At 43.3% G+C, this 27,583-nt stretch overlaps 1 protein-coding gene across 1 annotated transcript in view; it reads left to right on the top strand.

Annotated features, from left to right (window-relative positions):
• Positions 1-26,028, top strand: part of LOC142591405 (uncharacterized) — a 32,887-nt gene extending 6,859 nt beyond the window's left edge. Inside the window, exons 3-7 of the mRNA XM_075703733.1 lie at positions 2,702-2,728; positions 3,321-3,347; positions 17,771-17,844; positions 20,581-20,682; positions 25,807-26,028. Of these exons, the coding sequence (XP_075559848.1) occupies positions 2,702-2,728; positions 3,321-3,347; positions 17,771-17,844; positions 20,581-20,682; positions 25,807-26,000 (424 nt within the window). The 3' untranslated portion in view covers positions 26,001-26,028. The remainder of the gene's footprint in view (positions 1-2,701; positions 2,729-3,320; positions 3,348-17,770; positions 17,845-20,580; positions 20,683-25,806) is intronic.
• The last annotated feature ends 1,555 nt before the right edge of the window (positions 26,029-27,583 follow it).

Genomic DNA, 27,583 nt, shown 5'->3' with positions numbered 1-27,583 from the left:
TGCAACTACGTGAAGAATTGCACGGCCGAGTATGACCGAGTAAGTGCTTATAAGAAGCAGAACGAGCACCTGAAGCTCACAAATATCTTATTTCACCTAACTGCCCTGCCTAACCTCTCGTTCTGGAATCTTGAAGCCGACCGCATTTCCTGCCCGGATTTCTCGCAACTATGACAGGTGCTGAGCCATGCCGCCATGCACCGGCTTGGCGCGGTGTAGTACTTGAATAGTCGAGCTCGACGCAAGGCCCAGGGGTCCACAAACTGTATCCTAAATGTACTCTCTCTTTGGAAACGCGTCAACTGTAATCTATTGTCGAAGCGGACAAAAAAAAGCACACAGTGCGCGAAATATCTGACCACTCCTTGCACGTGGTTGTTGCTAGAAACACCCAGATGGCATCGACTTCATTTATGTTCGCTAAATTAATGACGACCTTTGCAAGAAGGATGCCTGAGCATGCCTTGCAGCTCATGATATGGCAGACGTTTCCGCGTTGGACCTTTGCGACGACGCGTCTGACCACATGGTTTCATCCCTACCAATAAATTTATTCACAGGATGTAGCATCGTCAACTTTCTTTCTTCAGTAGTGCAACTGTGCCGGTGGCGTACATTGAGACCCAAATCCGCTAATTACTCACAGGTGTTCCTCTAAACCTGCCTGTTGCTGTACCCCACACTTAAACTGCCACTCACGCCCGACCGCGTGGTATCCGTTTGTGATGCGCAAGATCTACTGGAACTTTTACACGTCATCAGCGTCTTCACGTCCGGTTCCCTCCCCCCTATTTCTCCACCGCACCTGTTGTGATTAGTCCGTGATATACATTTATAACCTGCACAAGTGTTTACGATACGAACACATGTCGTGAACACGAATGCACGCATATCCGTATGTGTCTTCCAGGTCTGTGTCCGTATGTTGGTTTAGCTTTATTTACCGCCTTGGGACACTTGTTTCACTTAATGCAGACACCTTCTTTGCTTCGTGCATATAAATTTGCATATAAATGGCATTTCTTAATTTTAGTTTGCCTAGAACCTATAACAATTTGCCTAACCGGACGTGTAATTCTTCTTTACACTTTGAAATGTCACACGAAATGAATAGTGCGAAATTTCCGCACGTCCCCAAAATTTGTACATTCCCCCTTCGGCCATCTGCCAAACTCCACGGCCTCGCCGCAGCGTAGCTCAGTGGGCTCTGTTTTTATAACACGCTGATAAAAAAGCCGGTCCAAATTTCAAGAACTGTCAAATATCAACGTTGAGGAAATGCACCCTTTTATACGAAGTGTATTTACTTGTGAGGACTTTCGTACGTCGCAGCACAATTTGGGCCGGAATTAAAACACTGCCATCACCTAGGAGGAAAGTTGCGAATAAGTTAATAGAAGGGCAAACTCCCTTAACACTAATAACCTGAGGTTGTTGAAATTTTGGAGACCTTGTAGCATGGTATTTTAAAAAAATTCTGTCCAATAACTTGGGCTGGTACATCGCCGCAAAAACCAACAAATGGCTACAGAGTTAAGGTTACAAAATACATGGCATGAGTGGGGCTAGAATTTATTAAATGTACGTCATGAGTAAGTAGTGATGACTGTGTAATAAAGAATGTTCGTCTCTCTAAACGCCATTCGTACAGCCCACTGCAGACCGGCTATTTCTCTAATATACCACAATATGGTGCCACATGCAAGTTGGGTATTCTTGCGCTATGCAAGTTTGGTGTTCTTGCAGTGTTGCTGTTCGTTAAGGTGACAAATAGCAAAGCTGAAAGGTGGGTGTGCTGGCAGTCATGCATGGTAAAGTGCGCAGCTGTGGGTGAGTGAGTCATCTGCTTTAATCGCTAACAAGGAGTCACCATTTCGATTAGAGTTTAATAGAGCATATCATGATCATATTTCCTGCATTTTCCATAAAATGCACATGCTCATTGAGTTCGCAAGGTGCATATATATATATATATATATATATATATATATATATATATATATATATATATATATACATAGATGAGAAGAAAGGGGCTTAACCAAGGGGCCAGTTGTTTTTAGTCGTATCTTAAGAAGCCCAGTAACACTGAAACTAAGGACAACATACGGGATATTACTTGTCTTTCATAAATGGAATAGGGAAGCGATAACTTCATGAAAATTAGAGTGGAAAAAAGACAAGCTTGCCGCAGGTGGGGAACGATCTTACAATCTTCGCATTACACGTGTGATGTTCTGCCAATTCAGCCACCGTGGCGCCGTTTGCCCGTGCACTTCCTTGGGTATTTTTGGTTCCTAGTAGAACCCTGAGAGTGTTAGCCAGCGCCACCACTCACAGACCTTGCCGGCGGACGTAGAACATCTTTCCTGTCGCAGGCATCCCAAGAACGTGATCTTTTTGGATGAAGGTAATTGGTCAATACACCGACACAATGCTAACTGAAGGCTTCAATGCTACCGGATTCGAGACCCTCGTTATGTAATAAACGAGAAGAAAGGGCGTTAACTGAGGGCCCCGATTTTTATTAGTCATATCATAAGAAGCCAACAAACACTGACACCGAAGAAAGGATAAGGAAAATTACCCGTACCTAATAAATGGAATAAAGAAACGCTAAATTCATGAAAATTAATGTTGCTCAAAAAACATCCGTATTGAAACAAAAGCAATGCTAAAATGCCATTTTATCTCTTTTCAGCTATGCCCCTGAAACAGTCAAAGTGCTGTAAGTAAATTTAAAGCTACCTCAGCATTGGTGCAGCGCTGTTGCAGTTAACAAGGAATAAGAAAGATGTCTATATCCCTCTGTGAAGAGGACGTTTGTTTTATTAACAGAGTTGATGCTAGCTTGCTTGTTTATAAGTTAATTATTCGACCATAAAGCATAATATTCTCCATCGAGTTGTGATGAGTTGGACTGGAAATTATAACAATGGGGGTGTCATCCTTACGATTCAACGTTTACAAAACAGTGCAGTAGTAAGAAAACCAGTTAGCCCTCCGTCATATAGAGCAGTATAATATTTCGACTACGGCAAGAGAGGCTGGTAATAAAATGAAAAAAAAAACATATTATCCTTAGTATGCTTTAAATCAACCATTTATTCGCTTATTCTGCCTGCTTTAGTTGGCCGGATTTCCGCAATTGCGGCGCGTGCTATCTCAGGGCATTTATTTATTTATTTATTTAAATAAGGATGCAAGCTGCGAATTTGGCAACGAAGGCATGGGAGGTTCACAAAAACAGTAAAGTTACTAATTTCTGAATGAGTGCTCATAAAAAGAAACTATTGAAATGGCATATTTTGCATTTTCAGGATCGGAAAAGAGAGGATGATAAGAAAGTACGTAATGTTTTTACTTTTTCAAGATTCTTCCCCTCTTCACTGGAAAGATTAACGGTTGGAACGCAATGCAAAGTGTACTTAACGTCAATAAAAATGATGTGTTCATGAATGTGATGCGGGAAAAACGTGATGCAAGAGTCATATATATTTTGAGAACCGCGCCGGACTGTCAACGTCTGATTGACGTCGACTGGAGATTGAATCGTCTTTCAGCATTTTTATACAGCGTTCTTAAGCTTCATTCGCAATTTCTTATTGTGTGCCATGGTTGTCTGAAGACGGAGCGAGTGCGTGTCAGCGCTAGTCTCATTCCATTGCGCTCCCCGATGTAATGACGCTTCCCAAATGCGAGAGTGATGCCCGGCTCCTCGATGGCATGAAGGCGGAGTCACTGCGAGTGACCACCTCTGACGTCACTCATTTTGTGACGAGAGTGGCAGGAGCGTTGGAGTTAAAACAGCACGAGCTTCGCGATTGTGTAACGTTTTTAATCTGCACTATCTCCTGCAAAGGCGCATTCAAGACGCTAGAAACACAGATATGCAATATGTAAAAGCGCAGGTAAATCGCTACAAAAAAATCGCCTTTTACAGCGGCGGTACATGTAAAAGTTAACGTGGTTATTTTAACAATATAAATGAAGAATTTGGCAATGTAAAACATGAAGTAGAAAGCCTAACAAGATCTAATAAATGTTTTGTTGACGAGACATGAAACTGCATGTTGTAACTATCAACATCATTATCATCATCATCAGCGTATTTATTTCCTGGCCTCTCGCTGCGATCCTACCGGCGATCTACAATTACCCGACCTGTGCAAACCTATTCCAACTAGCGCCCACGAATTTCCTAATGTCATCACCTCACCTCGACATCTGCCTTCCTCGACTGCGCTTCCCTTGGCACCTAATCTGTAACCCTTATGATCCACCGGTTTCCTAGACTACGCACAGCATGGCTAACCCTGCTCCGCTTTTTTCTCTTATTTCAATGAAAATATCGGCTATCACGGTTTTCTCTCTGATGAACATCGCTTTCTTTCTGTGTGTTAAAGTTACGCCTAGCATCTTCGGTCGATCACTCTTTGCGCGGTGCCTAACTTGTTTTCGAGCTTCTTTGTAAGTCTCCATGTTTTGCCCCATATGTGAGGTCCTGTAGAATGCGCTGATTGTATACCTTTTTTTTCAAACATAATTACAAGCTTCCACTCAGGATCTCTCATTGTCTGTCATATGCGCTCCAACCCAGTTTTATTCTTCTGTTAATTTCATTCTTTTCATCAGGGTCCCCTGTGACTAATTGAGATAGGTAAAGGTACTCCTACACAGACCATAGAGGCTGACTGACGATCCTGAACTTTTGTTCCCTTGCCTGGCGATTTATGATGATCCTTGTCTTCTGCATAATAATCTTCAACCCCACCCTTACACTGTCTATACTATGGTTCTCAATCATTTGTTGTAGTTCTTCCCCAGTGTTCCTGAACAGGACAATGTCAACTGGAAATTAAGGTTACTGAGATATACGCCGTTGATCCTCACTCTTAAGTCTTCCCAAGTTAATATCTTTAATACTTCTTCCAAGCAGGCACTAAAAAGCATTGCAGAGATTCCCTCTCCTTTGTAGTTACCTTGCTACTTTCCTTGTGCAGAATTAAGGTAGCTCTGAAATCTCTCTAGATATTTCCAAGATATGTACATAACTCCTACACTCCTTGATTACGCAATATATCTTATTCCTGATATCTCTACTGAATCAAATGCCGTTTCGTAATCCATGAAAGCCATATAGAAAGGCGGATTGTACTCTGCGGATTTATCGAGTCCCTGATTGATGACAAGGATGTGATCAACTCTAGAGTATCCTTTCCTGGAACCAGCATGTTTCCTTGGTTGACTAAATTCCAATATTGTCATTCGTCTGTTGAGATGAAGCTCGGTAAATATTTTATGTAGTAGAAGAAGTAAGCTAATGGGCATTTAATTTTGCAATTGTTTAAGGTCTCCCTTCGTGGGGATTACTATAATGTTGGCATTCTTCTAGTCCTGTGGGAACTTCGAAGTTGATGGAGTGTTTGTATAAAGGACCGCCAGTTTTCAAGCATTAACCTTGTTCTATCTTTGATTATATCAGCTGTTATTCCATCTTGTCGTGCCGCCTTCCCTCACTTTATCTCTTGCAAGGCGTTTCTAACATCATCGCTAGGTATAGAAAGAGTGTCTCCAATCAGCTCATTACTACTTCGAATGGAGGTATCGTGGGTGCTCTGAGAACTGGACAGGTCGGTAAAGAATTCCTCCGTTTCTTTTACTATAACTACGAGATTGCTGATTATATTACCTTACCTATCTTTGACTGCATACACCTTGGTTTGCCCTATGCCAACTTTGCTTCTCATTCATTTCGTGCTGTGTCCATATTATACTGCCTCCTCAGTATCTTTTTTGTCATACTTTCTAATATCGAGTATTTTCTCTTTGTTGATCAGTTTTGACAGTTATGCGAGTTGTGTCTGATTTCTTGAGTTGGACAGTGTCATTCTTTCACGTTTCTTTATTAATAGCTATGTTACTTGGAAGAGCTTACCTACTGCTTTCCTTGGTGCCTTACTTCCCACATCAATTGCTGCCTCACAAGCCAGCTTAGCTACGGTCTCATTCATTACCTCTACGTCATCTTCATATCTCTGTTCTAAGGCTGCATATTTATTTGCAAGTACCAGTCTGCATTGGTCTGATTTTACCCTCACTGCGACTAGGTTGGCCTGTTCCGTCTTGAGCAATTTTATAAATATGTGAAATATGGTGTTTTACGTGTCAAACCACTTGCTGATTATGAGGCACGCCGTAATGGAGGACTCCGGAAATTTGTTTCATGCACATGCACCGATAAGTAAGTACACGGGTGTTTTCGCATTTCGCCGCCATCAAAATGCGGTCGCCGTGGCAGGAATTCGACAGCAATTTTACTATTTTGCTCTTCATATTGAGATAAGTCCTTGACCTCACCATCTTATAGTTACCACACGTTACGCTAACACTTCTACATCGTGCAATATGCTGTGATCGGCCGGAGGTACGAAATATGTTTCTTGTTTCTCCAATAGAGCTTCCCCATGTCCACTTCCTGTTTCTAGGCTTCCTGAAGAAGATGTTCATTATTCAGGGCTGTTCCTATCCGCAAATTCTACCATCTATACTCAAGTGCTTACGTGCTTGTTCAGCAGCCACCTTTTTGCCAACTTTTGCATTCTAGTCACCCATGACTACAGTATGCCGAGTCCGCACTTTTTCATCGCTAATTCAACATCTTCATAAAACTGTTTTTTGTCATCAATATCGTGACTGGAGGTTGGAGCATAGGTTTTTACTAGCTTCATTATAGACCTCCTATTTACAATAATACGTGTACTGCTACCCTCTCATTCTTGTTGTAGAATTCATCAATGTTTCCCGTTATGTCCTTATGAATTAGGATACCTACCCCGTATTGCTTCTTATCTGGTAGTCATCTATAGCAGAGTATGGGGCCGTTATTAAGGACTGCATAATCCTCACCAGTTCTAACCTCACTAAGGTCAATGATATCCCACACAATGTCTGATAACTCCCGAGAGTCTTGCTAAGCTCACGTCAAACTGCAATTGGCGCCGAAAGGACATATTCATTGGCAGATTTCTGTAAAACTGCGCCCTCAAAGCCCAAATTTATCTGCTTTTACCCTTAGTGCGTCTAGGTTGGCCTATTTCTTCAGGACGAATTTGACTAACGACGAATGGGCAGAAATATTGGAAGGTCTTTGGCATACCTGCACAATTTGGGCACATACTTTAATATAATAGACGCGGGAATTCGCATCGAAAAGCCAACGTCCTTGGTTCGCCCTGCTCAAGAGCGTTGACCAATAGGAGCTACTGCCAAACTCGTTTGACGATTTGAGGCTTCTATTGGCCGAGAGAGGAACGGGTGGATGTGGAAGTCACTGCACGGAGATTGTCGCGTAGGGTTGAACGTTGTGGAAAGTTTTTCATGGGTGGTGGCTGCAGACGCCTGGCGAAGCGTCGCCGAAGCAAGAGATCGGGAGATCTGGAGTCAGCGCTCCAGCCTGACTTTACTGCTTCGTCAACAAACTTGGAGAGTACCTGGTGCCTCTTCGGACGCCGCCATTCGATCATCAAAAAAGCTTCCAGTAAAATACGCGGTTCCCACATACAGTTTCCCGCAAGGTCGATTGAGTAGACCTCGTTAAGTGAGGACTAGATTTGCGCACCCAAACCCAGATACGCCCAGAATGGAGCGGAAAATCATCCGCAACGATGACTATTCGTCATCAGACAACCACCTCGCCGATACTGACATAGAGGAAAACAAAATTCAAAAGAGGAAAGGTAAGAGCGTCCCGGCTGGACCATTACACTGAACTTTAGTTAGGCATAGAGTGTTATCGTGCGTTGAAGATTCAGCTTGAAATCGCCATCGTAAATAGGGGCACTGCCACGCGTGTGCGAAGTGATGTTGGAGAGTCGACACATGAGAGCGGTCACCTGAGGGTGAGGCAATGTGCAAAAGTCTTTGAGGGAGCATTCAACAAATTTTCATAAGAAGGTGAAGCAACAGTACTGGGAGGGCCAGTTGTTAGCAAGCTGCAAAGGAACACAAGACGCCGTTGTGGTCGCGGTAGTTGCCGAATGGTTGACACATCCATCGACGCTTTTTCCTTTTTCACGCGAGAGCAAGATCGGCACTAGGCCACGATAAAATTAGCCGCCCTCGAGGAGGTAAGACTGTTCTGATCACAATACTACAGGTGGCTTTACGGCGAATCTATATACTTCTACCCCCAATGCATATGCCGTGCCTGTTGTCAAAAATGTTAACCTGTCCCAGGGATAGTGAACTACCGGGTCTTCACACGGTGGAGTGGGTGCAGTGTTTAAGCACTAATAATATTATACTTAGTAATAATAGCCAATAATAATAAATGGAATAATTAAATAACAATTTCCATGTATTTCTCGTATTTATACGTCCACAATAGAAAAGGGCATTGTGGGTCAATCCCGCAGATACCTGACCAACCCTCGGTATAGCTGAAGCACCCTGCAAGCCCTCCGCCTCTAGTATTAATGATAAATAATAAAAATGACTGACATAATCAAGATGCGTTCTATTACGTCGATGGATATACTGGAAGCGTTTGTGAACAGCACATGTGCTCAAGAGCAGGATGGATTGTCTTTTACGCAATGGTCAAAATGTATGAGCAACTATACACCTTCGACTTGGGAGAGGACAGTGCCGCTTGGAGTGAGAATTTTTAAAACGTACAGAAGAAACACGGAGTTGTGATGTCCACTATATATATATGTATGTCCACTATATATATATGTATGCATATATATATATATACCCCGCAGGGGCGTCTGCGCAAGCAGGCGTTTGGTGTGTTGCGACACCACGTACCCGAGCACACGAGGGTTGGACCCTCCCGCGTTTAACCGTGCGTGGCTTAGCCGTGTCCGGGGAAAAGGGGATCCTGGGGGTTGAGCCGATGCTGGGCGTCCGGACCTTTAAGGCCCCCCGGCGGAGGCAACACACCCCTTTGGCCTCGGCTTCACGTAGACGGCACCCCCGGACTGACCCACCCGGGGGAAATCGGTAGTTGCCTTTTCCTGTCCTTCTCTCAAATCTTCGTCTTTCTCTCTAACTTTTGATCTCTCCTGTCTTCTCTTCATTTCTTTTTTACTTCCGCTCTTCCCGGCAGCAAGGGTTAACCATGTGTGGTGCAATCAACCTTGGTTGTACATATTTGGTTATAGCGGAAACGTACAGTTGGCGTCCGCAGGACTTGTTTCTTTATAAGACCTGTGGCGTCCCCTTGTTGGGCTCCATGGTGGGCGGCTGCCGTTACTGCCGAAAACAGCATTTCCTTATGGATTATTCCTTTCCAAAACTCCCTGATCGCCCTCATAAGCGAGGGCGCACCGAAGAAGTATTTAAATTTTTTGGCCGACACACTGAAAACTTTCCCCGCTATCAAGTCATACATTCTGAGAAACCTGGAAAGACAACGAGAATGATCTCGCCTTTCCTGGTTTCCAAATGTCTCACTGAAGCTCTTGGCCCAGGCTATAATGCATCTAGGCTAGCAAGTGGCGACCTCCTCCTAGAACTCCGTGACAAAAACCAGTACCAAAAACTAAGTAACCTAGTGTCTATTGGGGACACCCCTGTTTCAGTGGCCCCACACCGCACCATGAACACCATCCGTGGTGTGATCTCTGAAGACGACTTAATGAACCTGACCGAGGCTGAACTTTTGGAAGAGTGGAAAGATCAAAATATCATCAACGTAAAACGAATTAGAATCAGGCGCGACGGTAAAGAAATCGATACTAAACACCTAATTCTCACATTTGGCTCCAGTGTACTACCAGAAACAATAGAAGCAGGTTACATTAAGATCCGAGTAAGGCAGTACATACCTAACCCTCTCCGTTGCTTCAAGTGCCAAAGATTCGGCCACAGCTCGCAAAACTGCCGAGGCCAATTGACCTGTGCTAAGTGCAGTGCACACGAACACCCCACTGAATCCTGCGATAAACCTCTACACTGTGTAAACTGCGATGGGGACCACGCGGCATACTCGCGGTCTTGTCCATCCTGGAAAAAAGAGAAAGAAATCGTAGCAATTAAAGTAAAGGAGAACCTCTCATTCAAAGAAGCGCGTAGGCGGGTGTTCAACCTGCCAAACAGCTTTGCCGATGTGGCGCGTCAGGGGGCAGCGCCACAACGGATTCCGGCAGCTGTCCGACCCACAAGCAGTGAGTCGGCAGTTACGCCACCTGCCCCCGCGGCGGTTGCAGCTAGCGCTGCTCCGTCACCCCAGCAGAAGGGGCCATCCACCTCCGGGCAGATGCCCCCAAAGGCCTCGTCCAACGCGCCGAGGCCTTCTCGCCAAACAAAGCGCTCGGAAGAGCGCGTGTCCAGCGCATCGCAGGAGGCGATGGACACAACAACCAGCCAGACGGCGCCACCAGCGCCTAAGGAGCGGCGAGCATCACTCGACCGCTCCAGAAAAGACAAAACTCCCGTCACGGCGCCTGCAAAGCGCTCGTGAACTAATCTCAGTCTCTTAAACACACAGCACCCTACACATATAGCATAATGGATACACAAATACTACAATGGAATGTTAGAGGACTTATCCATAACCTCGACGACATTCGAGAACTCCTACACAAACACAATCCCAAGTTGCTGTGTGTTCAAGAGACACACCTAAAATTAACGCAGACCGACTTTCTAAGGCAATATGCCACTTTTCGCAAAGACCGTGATGATGGACTCTCCTCCGCGGGGGGTGTAGCCATAATAGTCGATCAGGGTGTTGCATGTCAGCAATTAAGTCTCCGAACCCCCCTCGAGGCAGTTGCAGTACGAGCTGTGCTATTTGGTAAACTAATAACGGTTAGTTCGTTGTACGTCTCTCCTTCTTCTCACCTTACTAAAACAGACTTTGAAAGCTTCATCGATGAACTCCCTCCGCCATATATAGTCGTTGGTGATTTAAATGCACATAGCCCTCTGTGGGGAGACACGCGCTCCGATGCACGTGGGCGCCTGATGGAAAACTTTCTATTTTCTTCAGGTGCATGTTTATTGAATAAAAAAGAACCAACGTACTACAATGTTACACATCAAACGTACTCGTCCATTGACTTGAGCATAGCTTCCAGCTCATTATTTCCGTACCTGGAGTGGTCTGTTCTCAAGAACCCCTATGGGAGTGACCATTTCCCAATTACATTAAATCTAACAAAACCAGATACATGCTCGCCCCATTTCCCTCGATGGAACGTCGAATCAGCAAACTGGGAACTGTTTCGAGAACTCACATATTTAGGCGAGTACGACATTTCCGATTTTAATATAGACGATGCTGTGGCATACCTAACAGGTTTTATTATTGACGCTGCAACAGAGTGCATTAAACAATTTAACGGACGGGCAAAGAACCGTCGCATCCCTTGGTGGAATGACGAATGCCGAGAAGCACGCAAAAATCAAAACAAAGCTTGGGGATTGCTTCGCAATTCTCCAACAGCTGAAAATCTTATTAATTTTAAACAGGTCAAATCACAAGGCAGGAGAACACGTCGACGTGCAAAGAGAGAGAGCTGGGAGCGGTACATATCTGGGATAAACTCTTACAAAGACGAGGCAAAGGTGTGGAATAGGCTAAATAAACTAAAAGGCCGGGAGACGAACCCCCTGCCCTTATTAAGTACCCAAGGAGATGGCCTGGAAGACCAGGCAGACTGCCTGGGTGAACATTTTGCCTATATATCCAGTGCATCCCACTACACACAATCCTTCCTCAAGTTCAAAGAACGTGCAGAGCGACAGCCCCTTGATCGGAAATGTGGCCATTATGAAGATTACAACCGCCCGTTTAGTCTAGCTGAGCTCAAAAATTCTCTTGCTTGTTGTAACAGCTCAGCACCAGGTGGTGACCGTATCATATATGAAATGGTCAAGTATTTGCACCCTGAAACACAGAAAGCACTCCTCTCACTTTTTAATGTAATGTGGGCCGCTGGACATATTCCATCTTCATGGAAAGAAGCTATAATAATACCCATACTCAAACAAGGAAAAGACCCGTCCCTACCTTGTAGTTACAGACCTATCGCTTTGACAAGCTGTCTCTGCAAGCTCTTTGAAAAGATGATAAACCGACGCCTAATCTATATCCTTGAGAGCAATGGACTACTAGATCCTCACCAGTGTGGTTTCAGAGAAGGTAGATCGACCGTAGATCACCTTGTCCGCATTGAGGCAAATATAAGGGATGCCTTCATACATAAACAGTTTTTTCTCTCCGTATTTCTTGATTTGGAGAAAGCACACGACACCACATGGCGCTTCGGCATTATTCGAGACCTTTCCGCTATGGGTATCCGCGGGAGTATGCTAAGTATCATTGAAAGTTACCTTTCTAACCGCACATTTCGTGTTAGGGTGGGCCATGCCTTGTCAAGGTCTTTCACCCAGGAAACTGGGGTTCCACAAGGTGGTGTGCTAAGCTGCACACTGTTTATTGTGAAAATAAATTCTTTGGGCATGGCTATCCCACGAACAATGTCATACTCTGTGTATGTAGATGATGTGCAGCTTGGTTTTAAATCGTGCAACTTAACTATCTGCGAACGACATGTCCAGCATGCCCTAAATAAAGTGGCAAAATGGGCTGAAGAAAACGGTTTTAGGTTGAGCCCACAGAAAAGTACATGCGTTCTGTTCACGAATAAGAGAGGAATAGTATCATGTCCTGCTATTGAGCTGTCTGGTAGCAGATTACCGGTACGCGCCGAGCAAAAGTTTCTCGGCATTATATTGGACTCTAAACTGACATTCATCCCGCATATTAAATACTTGAAGGCTAAGTGCCTCAAGACAATGAACTTATTGAAACTTCTATCAAGTACAACATGGGGCAGTGACAGGAAATGTCTCTTGAACTTGTATAGGTGTCTTGTTGGCTCACGTCTTGACTACGGCGCTATAGTATATCAGTCCGCTACACCAAGTGCTTTAAAGATGCTGGATCCTGTCCATCATTTAGGAATCCGCCTCGCAACCGGAGCCTTCAGGACAAGCCCCGTACAAAGCCTTTATGCAGAAGCAAATGTATGGTCCCTCCATCTTCAGAGATCATATAGCAGTTTTACATATTTCCTCAAAGTAATTTCAAACCCTGAACACCCCTCTTATTTATGCGTAAACGATATGACCGATGCCATGCTCTTCAATAACCGACCTGCAGCGAGAAGACCGTTCTCTTTGCGTGCAAGAGAACTTAGCACGGAAATGGATGTCCCAGTTCTCGAACAACGCCTAATGCCTCCAGCTAAGCTAGTACCGCCCTGGGAGTGGCAGCTGATAGAGTGTGACACATCCTTTGTAGAGGTCACTAAACATGCGCCAGAGACACATATCAAAATGCATTTCTTGGAGCTCCAGTATAAGTACTCGTGCACAGAGTTTTACACAGACGCTTCTAAGTCGCATGCCGGGGTGTCCTACGCAGCCACTGGTCCATCCTTCTCGAAACCCGGTGTGCTGCACCCTGAAACAAGTATATTTACGGCTGAGGCCTATGCACTGTTGTCGGCTGTGAAACATATCAGAAAATCAAATCTTCAAAAAACAATTATATTCACAGACTCCTTAAGCGTCGTAAAAGCATTGAAGCCACTCTGTAAACACAAAAACCCTGTACTTACTGAGCTATATTCCATTCTCTGTAGAGCGTATGTCTCTGGCCAGCATGTCATCATATGCTGGGTACCTGGCCATAGAGGCATCGAGGGGAATGTACTAGCTGACGAAATGGCTACATCACTCACCTCACATGCAATTATTCCTACGGCTGCGGTCCCTGTTACAGATCTGAAGCCTCTCTTACGGAAGAATCTGCGAAGCCACTGGCAACGCTTATGGGACATGGAAACTAAGAATAAGCTTCACTTGATTAAGCCAAAGTTAGGTTTCTGGCCCCCGAAAACGAAAACACGACGTACTGATGTCCTATTCTGTCGACTCAGGATAGGACACACCTATGGCACCCACAATTTTTTACTGACAGGAAATGAGCCTCCAACGTGTGGTAGATGTGGTGAGAGGCTGACCGTTCTTCACGTGCTCCTGGAGTGTCGGGAATGCGAAGCTGAGAGAAAGAGACATTTTCCTCTTGTATATCACCACCACACCCCTCTCCATCCAGCAATGTTTCTTGGTGAAGAAGCGTTCTTTGACACCACAGCCGTCATAGCTTTCTTGAACGATGTAGACTTGCAAGTTTTTAGCCCCATAAATTCATAGCACATCCTCTTCTTAGAGGATGCCGCTGTGATGGTTGTCTTGCAAAGCACGTGCTTTCAGGCCCTTGCATCCCAAGGGCTCTGTTAAGGCAGCAGTGCTTATTGCAAAAAGTATATCTATGAGATATGTCACTATGTGATAATTATCTTACAATGCGTATTTCGTGTTCATTGTACAGCCCATTAATCATTGGCATAATTTTATCTTCTATAGGTTTTTATGCACACTAGAGCAACTGTTTTTAGGCTCCTATACAGCCACCGTATCATCTGCATTCGTCAATCATAGCTCCATTGTGAACACATTAGCACCGGCCTGGCGCTCTTTGGCCACACTTGGCCCTTGCGCCAAAAAACACCACACATCATCATATATATATATATATATATATATATATATATATATATATATATATATATATATATATATATATATATGTAGTCATATGACAGAGACATGCCCAAGTAGGTTATCAGGAAGTTCATGGGCCACGCACATTGCATGGTTCAGCCGTGATGACAGCACCCTTGTGATCATCGTTGCAAATTTCGATGTGTACTTTTCAGGAATACACCAGAAATGGCGCACTCCGTGTCTACTAGAGAAGTTCCGTTTGAAGTGCCGCACCAATCCAAGTCGCTTAAGTATTCAAAAACAGTCGTGTATCAATTTAACTTTCGCCAAGAATTACCCTAATTTTGCGACCGAACCAATCAATGTATAACATAGCACTCGCAAGCTTATCATCACTAGCATTACTTGATAAAAAGAAGTAAATGTACCCCTGTCTAAACATATGCGATGCGCTGCAGTTTGGCAGGTAATCCACCTCCACAAAGTGAAATGGCTCCAGAATTCTGTAACTTTGGAAGGCAAAAATTGGGAAGGCGTTCACCATTCCCATGCGCAGCTATCTGAAATGATACGGAGAAGCATGAGGGGCATTGTCTCTTAAGCAGCTTCTGGAAATCCTACCAACTTATTCACAAACGCTCCAGTACTCTCCCAGTACTCGAAGCCCTTCCTCCACTTGGCCTAATTGAGCATAGGTCAAGTGGAGGAAGAGCATAACTGAGCCTGACCGAAGAAGACACTACATTTATTAAGCATATCTGGGCAATGTGAAGAAAGTGAATTGCCTGTTTCTTTTGAGGAGTGGCATTGCCATCAAGGTCCTATCGATTAGGTGCAATGCTGAGTGGAGGAGCGTCTTAAGTTGGCCCTAGTGGCGGGCTATTTGAAGGCACGCCTATTGGAAGAAGATGCCAAGCGTCTACAGCTTTGCCATGGCGAGAAGTGATTTCATGCCACCTAATTAGATCGTGGTTTCGGCACGGAACACCCTACACAAGCTCAAAATACCTAGTTAGGGTTTCGAAACGCACGCAAGAAGGTGCATAGGCCGTCGACCAGGTGCTGGCGACACATCCCAACCATTCACTGTTTCTGGTGTAGAACGACGAACCAACTCACTGCCCAATGCCCCAACGATCACGGAGACAAAAGCGGGCACTGTTGAAAAATCATACCAACCAGATTGCATGATTGGACTCGTCTCTGTATAAAGGGTTATTTTTACCGCCAAAGGTTACAAAGCTAGGGATTAGCGTGAGGTCACGTCGACCCTGTGTCTGACGTGATTGACAGTACAGGAGCGGGTGTAATGCTACTGTGGGAGTATGGGGTGCTAGTTGAGGAGAGTCTGCCTACCTTCAGCACTGGACAGCGGTGACGGTGAACCTGGCTATTCTGCTGTTGTCTGCGTGCGATGCAGCACACACCGCGATGACAGTCTGTGGTATGAGAGATGTAATCGCTCACACAATCAGCCTGATTTCCGCAAATATTTGGTGGTAGCTATACCGTTCTCGTCAACCCAGTGGTTGACGTGAATGACAGCCCAGCAGCGGGTGTCATGGTTTTCTGGGAGAATGTGGTGCTAGCTGAGCAAGCTGTGTCTAGCTTCTGCTCTGCGCAGCTGTCATGGCAAACCTGACGGTTCTGCTGCTGTCTGCGTGAGATACAGAACACTCCTCGCTGAGAGTCTGTGCTCTGACAAATGTACTCGCTCACGCAGTCATCCCCATTTCCGCAAATACTTGGCGGGAGCTGTAATACTGGCGTCCAGTAAAGGGAACCGTATCAGAGCTTTCTATAGACTATAATCAAGGCCTAAGAGAGACAAAAGAGAAAAAAAGACAAGAAATGCAGTCAGCCTCAGTACCTGCTCGCTACCGTGTGCTGCAGAAAGGGTAAAGGCACTGAACGATGAAAGAAGGAAGAGAAAAAATAGTCAGAAAAATTCACACAATAACGCGATGATGTGATCCAGTACTTTCAAAGTCGGTCGCCCAATTCAAAAGCGTTCAAAAACTTGAGCAGAATTCCTAATGTCTTGAGTGCCGGAACTCGTCAGCACGCGAGCCCTTGAACTTTTTCCTTAGGCCCAATGTTACATTTAGTCTTAGGCAGTAGTCGGTTACCATTGAGATAAAATCCGATCCAGAAAATTGATTCCGAGCAACAAGATTTTGTTTTGCAGTAAGGACTTCATAGTTCAAGGGTATCACCGACACCCACGGCAGCCCGCCTTTGTATGCGACTGCAGTTGTTCCTAAAGAAGAAAGCAACTGCAATGTTAGAGCCAGGCAAGCGCAAGCAATCGAGTCGCACCTTTTGAGTACGTAGAATAGAGACACTGCCTCTCAAGCTCATACTGGAACAGTAGCCGCTCGGTTTGGGGGACCATGGGTTCACGCATGTGAGCATCGTCGTGCGAGTCTAGACTGCAGTGGAATTGGCTTGATGCGAATGTGATGGCGGAGCTATGAAAACATTGAAGGCCAGCCGTTTATGCGTGGAGTGTCGTTTTTTTCTGACGCAAAACAACGAAAGTATCATACATTGGTGCATGTTGTAACAAGGCCTTCTGTTCGTATTTCAACATTCGCACAAGTTACGACGAAAACCACCTAAAGCCTTTCGTCAATTTTGTTATCAACGGCGTGCTTCTCAACACATGTCTATTTCTTTCTTTCTTGATGGCTATACCGCTTGAATTAGTTTCGTTTTTATGAAGCATGTACATATATTCTCACGGTGCACGTTTGTTGCGCCTACAATGCATGCACAGACCTTGCATACTGCTATATGTTTTTAAATTTTTTCCATAACTTTTTGTGATTTATTTGGCGCTATGGATGTTTACTTCCAGGTAATTTTTACTGTTTGTTGTGCTTATAGTTGTTTTTATGTGTTCTTGCTTTTAAATGGATGTATATTGACGCCGCTTGTTTTGAAATTTGCAACTATTTCCTGATAGCAACCCCACAATTCCCTTTGAAGATTCGGCGATTGCGGTTATTTGAAGTAAATACAGAAATAAAAAAACTACGTTTTCATATCCTAGACTTTTCATTTGTATATTTGCAAATCATGCATTGCTATAAATGAAGCGTTATTTGCAAGAGTGTCTGGTTAAATGCATGCAGTTGCAGTTTATCTTTCAAAGCATAGATTTTTTTTTTCTCAGGGAACAGTTGGTTGACTTCCAAGTAAATACCATAGATGTGCTGATGAGTGTCGATATCAAGACCATAGACGGCAGTAAGATATCAATATTTTTATTACTTTTTGCGTGAAGAATAACAAATAAGTGTAATGTTAAAACATGCATACTGTTTAAAATGTCCTGTTGAGTGTTTAAACGAGATATTTATATGCTATGTGTGCTTTCACAAAATTGAAGAAAACGTCGTAGTTTGTTGATCACTGATGGGCAATGACATTTGAAGTTGTCGTGACTAGCGCAAAATATAGAAGAAGTTTGCGTTATGAGGTTTACTATTAAAAATACAAAGCTATCCATCATTTACTCAACTAGCTGCAAAATCAATATTCCAGAACGCCCTACATTAATAGTACCGCTCAATACAGGTAAATTCTTGTAACGATGTATTCGGTCAATTGAATTTTTCATGAGCTGAACAACCTTCGCCAAGTATAACAGGATGTAAATTGACAATGCTGCACTTCGGCGACGTACTCGCCGTGGTTGCTCAGTGGCTATAGTATTTGGCTGTTGAGCACGAGGTCGCGGGATTGAATCCCGACCACGGCGGCCGCATTCCGATGGGGGCGAAATGTGTAAACACTCGTGCACTTAGATTTAGGTGCACGTTAAAAAACCCTAGGTGGTAGAAATTTCCGGAGTCCTCCACTATAGCATGACTCATAATCAGAAAGTGGTTTTGGCACGTAAAACCCAGTAAATAAATTAATTATATTAATTACTTCGGCGGCAGTGTGTCAATAGGACGATGTCTGCTTCACTATCTCGAAGCAAGCCTAAAACACAAAACAAGACTAAAATAGGTATGCAAAATCAGGACGTCCCTTTCCCCTCTCCTTGTGCTTAGGCGAAAACATCAATCGCGCGGATTCTACTGCTTTCCGGGATGGCTAAATGAGTGTTAGAATCATACTAGAAGAGCATGGTTAAAATATGTCCTCTGCTCACCCCGTGGGACGGAAATTTTGGAAAAGCAAAAGGCTTACGTCATGATGGTGTAGAACTCTTGACTCCTGAGCAAACATTTCGACAAAGAGAATGTTGTATGGAGATGAAAACTTGAGGTTACAGCCATCAATTCCTGCAGATGGTCGTAATAAGCGACGAAGCTTTGATTTCTGAATGCACTATCGAGCTGAAGTCGGAGCGGAAAGTGTGTAAAAACGAAGGTTAGTAAAACTCAACAATCTTGCTAGAGAGCAAAGCAAAAAATCAAGGGATATTGATCGTTCTTTGCAATTGTGCATAACGAAATCATACCGGTAAATCAAACTTTTATTCAGGCTTCACACATTGAGGCCCGAAAGCGTTTGAAATATTGTTTGAACAGCGTGCACCAAATTTATCAAACGAGGGCTGCTGGATTCTGCAACATTATCATGGCGCTGCGCTTTCCAATTCATGGTGCGGGAGTTTCTCGCACGATATTTCATGACCGTTTTGAAGCGCGCTACCTTCACTCCTAGCTTGATTTAATCACAAAAACTGTTTGCTTGTTTCCCAGTTGTAAACTGGGGCTCTCGGGTCGTCACATTGGTGATGTGCGTACAATTCAAAAGTAAGCGGAATTACTGCTGATGCGATTCAGAAAACAAGTTACAATGATGTTTTCAGCAAAGATAGATGAAATGGAACCTGTGGAATGTTTCTAACAGGCAATATATTTAAGGTGAGGATATTGGTGTCAGAAAGTTTGACATCAAATTTTCTATGAGTACTTGCGGAATTAGGGATCAACAAAAGAAATTGTTGTGATAAATGTGGCGCAAAAAATTACTTCTGCAAAATTTGCTTCGGTGCACATCAGTGCACCTTAGTACTGTGTTTGTAAATGTTATTGTGGCCAAAATATAAGTATCTATAGCAGCGATATGCCACTTGGCAAATTGTGAAAGTTCGTATCGTTTATGCCTTGTCATGGTTATAACGTGCAGTCAGAGTGTACGCCCCTATTTATTTATGTTTGGCGAACCACGTGATGACCTCAAAATATACCACTTCGTGGTGAGCTCAGAGCAACAAAAGACACTGAAGTATAGAGTTCAAGAATAATTAGACGTGCTTGGACATTTCCCGAAGAACCTTGTTAGGCTATTGTAACTAATGCGTGAAGAAGACGATGGATTGACCACAAATGTAGCAGAGATCAGTTAGAATTCCTGCATACAAACTTGCTCAACTCACAGTCTTCCTATAAGGACACCCGGTATGTTATTATGGTCAGGCTCTTTGGGAGCAAAAATATGAATATTTGTTATCATTGAATATATTTGAAACATGCCCCAATAAACAGCACTAACATTCAGCTGCAAGAAACGTTTGTCAGGGAGTCGATGAAATCCTGAATCTCCCTGTGTTGAAGTCAGACAGCCATTGAAATCTCAGTCAAAGCTGTGGGTTCTATATCTTAAGCATTCTATTTTGGTTAAAGCTCAGTTATGCGGCATTTGCCACTCATTAGACACTGGCTCAAATAGAACAAACTTAAGCACACGCCCTTTGAATAAGGCAATGAGAAGTGTTCAGAATATTTCTCGTAGGAGAAATAACGAACATTACACGTTTACGATACTGTCATGGATGCGTTGTTTTAGAATAGTGTGTCGGTTATTTCACACGAGACAATTACAGCTTACAAGAGACCTGTTCGACTACTGCTTAGTGAAGTGCAAAAGTGCTAAAACTGTGCATTTTATATAGATAAATTTCTTCTGTGTAAACTGAAGGCACTTCTGGACTCTAACAAATATCTTATTCTATTTTATTACTAGTTGTGCCCACAGAAGACGCACCTAAGGAGTTTCCTCACACTTACCTTGTGTTGAAGGCTGAGGAGAATTGTTTACTTGTTTCATATGGTATAACAGATAATGGTAAGATTTTTGCCTATCCTATAGGCACAGTAGAGGTGAATGTTTGATAGACCACAAATCACCAGGAAAATTTATAATCTACTTTAACGAGTGCCATATTACTCTGTATTGAACGGTGGGACTCCTATTCCGCTACTTCCACTACGCTTACCTCTTTTTTGGCGTCGAACCTAATTGTGCTCTTGGCGGGAACTTCATTTGCATTTTGGAGAGATTTGGAGAGAGTGGTTGCCATTGTGAGATACTCATTTAGCGAGGCCACAACTTTGACCCCATCCCTTGTAATTCCTGCACTGCATTAGTAGAACAAGGCTGTTTGTACCAACGAGGCTGATAGCTTCTAGCCGAAATGTGGGCTCAGAAAGACTGCCTTTTCCACAGCGGCAGCAAGCACTGAGAGGCGCGGTTTTCGCAGAGAAACAGAACTATGCAGACCACACGAATAATTCATAAACTGTAGCTCACCTGCCAACGATTGCTCCTATGTGCAGGGATGTTCTCCCAACAGTTGTGAACCTTACTCGACAGCGCTGAATAAACCGCTGATCATTGTCTTTGACAGGCCTGGCAGCTTCTGCACCCTGTTTAACCTCAGATAACATTAGGTGTTGAAATATTTCTTCGTAATTCTTGAAAGCTTTAAAAGTTTCTAATGAACACAGCATGTGCTTCGCTATGATCGTTTGGACTTGGCCGCTGCTCAGGAATATTTGCAGTGGTGACGATTTCCGCAATAAACTCCGTCGTGCTTTGGTGGAAGACTGCGTATGAGATCGCTGAACAGCTTGGGACGAACTCACAAGAGCATTTTCTCAAGTGATTGTCGCCATTGGCCCGACATCTTTACTAATACTACGTCCAGAATCAGAATTGGCAGAAATTTGCCTTTAAGAACAATTCAAATTTAAGAGCTCTTTTTCAATATGGGCATTTCTCTTTTGTTTCGCTAATGAAGTACTGCGCTTTGTTTTCTTTCTGATATTTTAGAATGGTACACCCTCTACATACTGGCAACGCACTCGGTCAGAGTCAGCATACACGTTCGTTATCAGCAATGAGAACTGTTATGGTTGTTATGATGCCAGCAACGAAACTATTATTACGGCGACAGGTACACCATTAAGAAAAAGCCCTAAGGCTACAATAGTTCGCAGCAGCAACATTCAGCTAATCTTTATGCTGAATATCAGGTTATAAAAGAAGGTAAGGCAATGCCGACAATAATTGACGAATGACCCCGATTGAATACGAACCCAGATTTTCACAGCTCACATAGCACTCACGCATATCATCTTGCGGGCTTATGCGAACATTCATTACTGCACCATTTTCCTTGAATGCTTGCAAGTGGTACAGCTTTGCAATGAACTGAGCCAGTCTCACCTGTCTATAAGTATGGTTGTGATGGAAGTGCTTAGTTGCTTGCGGAGTGCATCGTAAAATCAATCGACGTCATACGTTGTACAAATGCTCCATAGGCATAACGATAAGATCCCGTGCCTTTTTGTCCTTCTAGGATATGTTTCATGGGCAGACTTACCTCCTACTGTAGAAGATTTGTAACCAGCAAAACAAAACCTCTACAACAGCATTATACGTACTTGTAACAGCACGTCTGTGATTGGAGCACAGTCTACTTTTTCTCATAATGCCGCAGCGTATACGCAACACCAGATGACATCATTACTGAATCTTTGGGCTAGTTTTGTTATCTAAAACATCTTTGCTGCGCGGATGTTGTTTTACTTATTGATCAATTCCCTCATTGGTTCTATAGACGCTTCTATAACATCTGTGTACTGTGATGAAAAGATACATAAGAAAAGGCACAGTTTGAGAGGCAAAATGAACGATGCGCGATAACTGAAAAATACAATATTTTGTGCGATCAATAACTTTATGCAACACACAGTATAGAAATTTACGTCAAGGTGACCTGAAGCTTTCTCTACTTGCGTGCTTGTTATGCTTTGAAAATGATAGCTGGAACAGAACATTGTTTAAGTAGTGCCCTGGTGCAACCCCCTGTATTGTGATAATGCAAGTTGCCAATCTCATTTCAAATATTTCTTATCGTCAGCAAAATCCTTCACACATTTGGCAGGGATGTGTGCAGTGGTGACGAATTCCGTAAGAAACTCCTTCGCAATATTGTAGTAGACTCGTAAGAGCCCACTAAACAGCTTGAAACGAACTGAAAAACATTTTCTCATCTTCTCGTACCCATTTACCCGTCATCTTCTCTATTAATATTACAATAAATAAATAATAATAATAATATTAACACATATTTCCACATCCATAGTTCTCTGAGGTCCAGAAAGAGTGCAGAAGCTGCCAGGCCTGTCAAAACCTATTATTGGCTCTTTGTTCACTGCTGTCGAGTATGATGCAGAACTGTTGCTAGAACATCTTGCCAAATGAGTTTTAACAAACGCGAACACAAAACTCTCTTAGCTACGAATAAGCGAACCGAATGTTTTTAGGGCACTGCGCAAGTTTTCAAAAAGAGTTCATCAGCCTAAGCCACATTCTGTGAAAATGAGTAATAGTTGCAAGAATATATTAACTACATCTGCAAGAACAATTCACACTAATCGAAAAAGCTGTCGCAGAGATTGAAAAAAAAATGATTTTCTAGGAAACTCTGCGCAATTTTTTTAGTAATGACCCTTCCTTGTAGATACTATCTCTTTTATGAAGTCACAATAACATTTTTATACATGTTTATGGCTGCAAAAAGATCCAATATACCCCTAAAAATTGATATAATTGTAGTTTCTGAACTTGTTTCAAATGCACAAGTCACTCGGTAGTATTATCATTTTTGTTATCTATACTTTGGAAGAAATAATGCTCAGCTACAATGTACAAGACCGGATATACAATGGAACATTTGTAAAACAAAAATAAAACCATATTCTCTTCTCCTCAAAATTTGACCATTGGCCACATTCTATAAAGTTCGGAACGTTTATATTTGTATTCAATGCTACTAATGATATTTAATGTCAAATGCAAACTGCCCATTTCCGGCACGAATGCTTAGGTATAGTTCTACACCTAATTTTACTAGCTGAACAAAACGCCTGCCTCAGTATAACAGGTACCGACAATAATATGCACAATAGTGCAGCATTCGTTAAATGCCTTAGTCGGTTTTAGAAGTATGTTATTCGTGAATAGAAAAATAAGAGTAGAAGGAAACTTTTGTTTCTTATCCGGGTTGAATTCGGGGATCTGCACTTCCCTAAATCCAAATCTCATCAACTTCCCATCTTCCTCAGAGTCAGCGCCCCCAGTAGGATCAAAGCAATTACAGAAAGACGCGGCATGACACTGTGAACGACGTCGTTCCCACAAAAGCTCATTTACCGGAGTGGCTGTCATCTTTGCAATCACTGTGTCACATTGCAAGGCACTTGGTTAAGTTGCCTCCACAAGAAAAAAAAACAATTAGTGAAGAAACGAGTCCTTTCCGCAGTCCCTTCTAGGTTGGACGGCAAGTAAATAGAAACTTCTTTAGCCCTCAAATCAGGTGCGGCACTAGTAAATTGCCCCTTCCCCGTGCACAGTCATTATAATAAAGACACGTGACCCTGTGGTGCTACCCTATGTTACCAAGCTATACCCGTTTCATGATTGGACATTTTGGATATACCACGAACTGGTAATTTCTGGTTTATGGAGTCTTAGCCTCTTATTAATAAATGCATGTGATATTGAATACCACGTTTGACTTGATTGAATTGTCACTTGTCGTGAATACGCCGAAGGAAACGCACTGAGCTCCAGTGACATGTTCGTAGCAGGCCCCATTTAGATGTCCAGCATGAGCTTAAAGGGGTCCTGATCCACTGTTTATTGAAGTGAAGGAAGGCATCGAAATTGAACAAACGCTATATCAGAAATATTGTGCCGCAAGAAGTACTTGAATGTGTTCAGGAGAAGCGGAGTTATTGGCACTCAAACTCTGCCTGCGCAGTGTTCCAGTTACTTCTTCACTGCTTTGCACTGCGAAGGCTATGGCGCTGTGGGTCGTGCCCCCAACGCACTGTCTTGTAAATGTCAACGTGGCGTGCAGTTGAAAATTCATGTCGGATGGTAATGTAGACGCCACGACTTCCGCCTTTGGTGGCTACGTCGCGCTAAGCATAGATGGAATGCGGTTGGCCTCAGCGAGCCGCAGTGCGCTGAGCCAGTGGACTCTTGGCGGCACCCCGCGGCGGCCGCGGTAACTACTGCATGTAGCCCACCGCAGCTTGATGCCAACTATCAGCCAATAGCACCCGTCTAAGAGAATGACGAAACAGCGTGCCTAGAAGCGGGTGAGGACCGGGTCTTATGTTGCAATGAGAACATTTCAGAGAAAAAAAATGTGACTTCCCTATCTGTTCGCGAGCTTCACGCCCCGCTTACGACGGCAAAACTTGGCTGAGAGGTTAACAGCAGCGTATGCTACCCGCGGGCTATATTATTTCACCAAGCCTCTTTAAAGCTACCTCTTTAAACCTCTTTAACCTCTTTAAAGTTACGATGCATTTCAGCATTCGGAGGTGGGCTCTATATCCCAACAGTGAAGCAGTTTTGACGTATTATTCTCAACGTAGAAGTGTGTGATCGCTGCCAAAATGCACACTACAACAACAGAGTCGGAGAGTTTTTCGCCGGCCAGCGCCTTTTGCTATGTTCAGAATCTCCGCGTAGCAATGTGTCGGAAAGAAGAATGGTTAATCGTAATACCGCTACATGCACTGTATCATTTCTTGCTCGTTTCCCTTTCCACTGTGCTAGGGCGATCTTTGTTTAAGAACAAACATATGTTTTTAGGTTGCTGTCATTTTATGCTTCATACCAGCTTTTATCAGAGAATATGACACGAAGTATGGTTACTTTCCTTGGTGGGTGGATTTACTTTTTATATGGTAATGTAAGCAGTTTAAATAAAGTGCGAATGTCAAAGACCACACATGCCTTAATAAGTCAGTGATCTAAATTGATTTCTATCTAGGTACCCATAAACACTTGTCAGAAGCTTATTTCCTTGGCCTGCTTCTCTCCTTCAGCGGTCATTGCTATTTGAAGTTTCATATCCTTTTGAGTATCGTCACTTGCTGCTTTCAGGAGTGCAAAAGTGTCTGCTTTGGGGATTATCCGGAAGCAATGTTGACAAGAAAACTGAGTGCTATAAGGCCCTACCGTTGTATTGCCCTGAAAACCTATACGATATGACGGAAACTAATGGTCCATGCCTTCAACTCGACCGTGACGAAGAGAGACGTAACAAGAAAGCACAGCGGGATAAAAACGCACATTAGCACAATGACCAACAAAGCATTGAAAATAAAATAAAGACCTTGTTATTGTGACCATAGCCTTCCTATAGCATGATCTCAATACTACTTCCCCTGCTGCGGATACGACGTGGTTCGTCCTGTCATCCGTAGCTTCTGCTATTTCATCCAACACCTCGCGCAAGAAATTCTTAACAAGTAGGGCTCTGTTTAATTGTAGAACAAGTTGGCCTGGAATACAAGCCGCGTAAGGATCCCAGAATGAATGACAGCGCTAAACAAAAGCAGTGAAGAACTGAAAGTGACACCTACTAAGCTTGGTTAGTTGCTTATTCTTCGAAGAAAAGCAGTAATAAAAATATGAAACAATTGAACAAGGGGAATAATACTCGACAGTTTTGTAAGTTCCAGTGTCAAAGATGTTAAAGTTGTAATACGGCTTCAATAGCACGCAACGTAGCTATGGCTAGGTAGACTTTTCTCGTTGTTTGCATTCCCTTCAAAGAATACTCAGTCATTGATTTAATATATATGGCTATGAATTGCGCATTGCAAATATTCTTTCAGTGGTTTTCGATGCTTGCACTGCTATGGTGAAAATGTTCATGCAACACTTTCTTAGATTACCCCAAAAGTCCGAACCTATTTACCACCGAACTACGTGAGTGAATGGATTCGCAACCAGCCGCCACAGTGCCTTATCAACACTAACGTCTAAAAGAATAATACAGCACACACTGGAAGGACAAATAGCTACACATAAGTTAGTGGACGCAACCTGATGGTAACATGCGTAAGTTTAATATAAAGTAGCTATTCTGTAGAACGTGTGGCACATTGAAAATAACTGTGTAACACAAGAGTTGAATGCCCTTCGTACATGCGCAGCCTCAACAGCTATCACTGCTGGGCATGAAGAGAGAGAGAGACAAAAGTGGAGGAAAGACAGGGAGGTTAGGCAGTATAAGTATCTGCTGACGACCCTGTGCTAGGGAAAGTGGTAAATGGACTAATATGTACATATATGCTTCAGTTGCTTTGTTTTCTTCTTTCCCCAGTTAGTCCATTTACCTATATATATTGCGCTTATTCGCGCTCAGAATAATCGCCAGTTAACTCTGAATACTGGTATAAGTGTGGTGAACCGGAGAGAAAAACACTTTAGTCATGCTCAGGTTCGATGTGTTTCCATATTGTACTGATTCAACTGCGGTTAAGTTAATAAAAACATTATGATCAAAAGGCGGTTACAAGAAGTTCAAACGAATACATATGCGTTATTCTCGGTGCGGGCTAGGCGTTTTCGCTCCATGTTTTGAGTTTGCCTGATGGCTTTAAGAGGTTTGACCGTACGGCTTCCTCCAAATTTCCGAGTAAATGATGGTATGAAGTGTTCTTGCTTAATATACTGGGCTCGATGCTTTGATGCTCCAGGGCTGTCAGTATTCCTAAACATGCAGCTCAAGACACTCTGACAAGGATGACATGAACACAGCGAAATGAAAATTCCGAATTTAGCACGGTGGTATCGCTACGACAGCGTGACGTCGCTAGCTTAAGGTAAATGGGGTGACTGCGAGAGCAGACCACGATGACTTGATCATGAT

The sequence above is a fragment of the Dermacentor variabilis genome, chromosome 8 (assembly GCF_050947875.1).
Source record: "Dermacentor variabilis isolate Ectoservices chromosome 8, ASM5094787v1, whole genome shotgun sequence".
In the NCBI taxonomy this organism is placed as follows: domain Eukaryota; kingdom Metazoa; phylum Arthropoda; class Arachnida; order Ixodida; family Ixodidae; genus Dermacentor; species Dermacentor variabilis.
The sequence above is the reverse complement of the archived record's forward strand: the minus strand, read 5'-3'. Positions and strand labels throughout refer to the sequence as shown.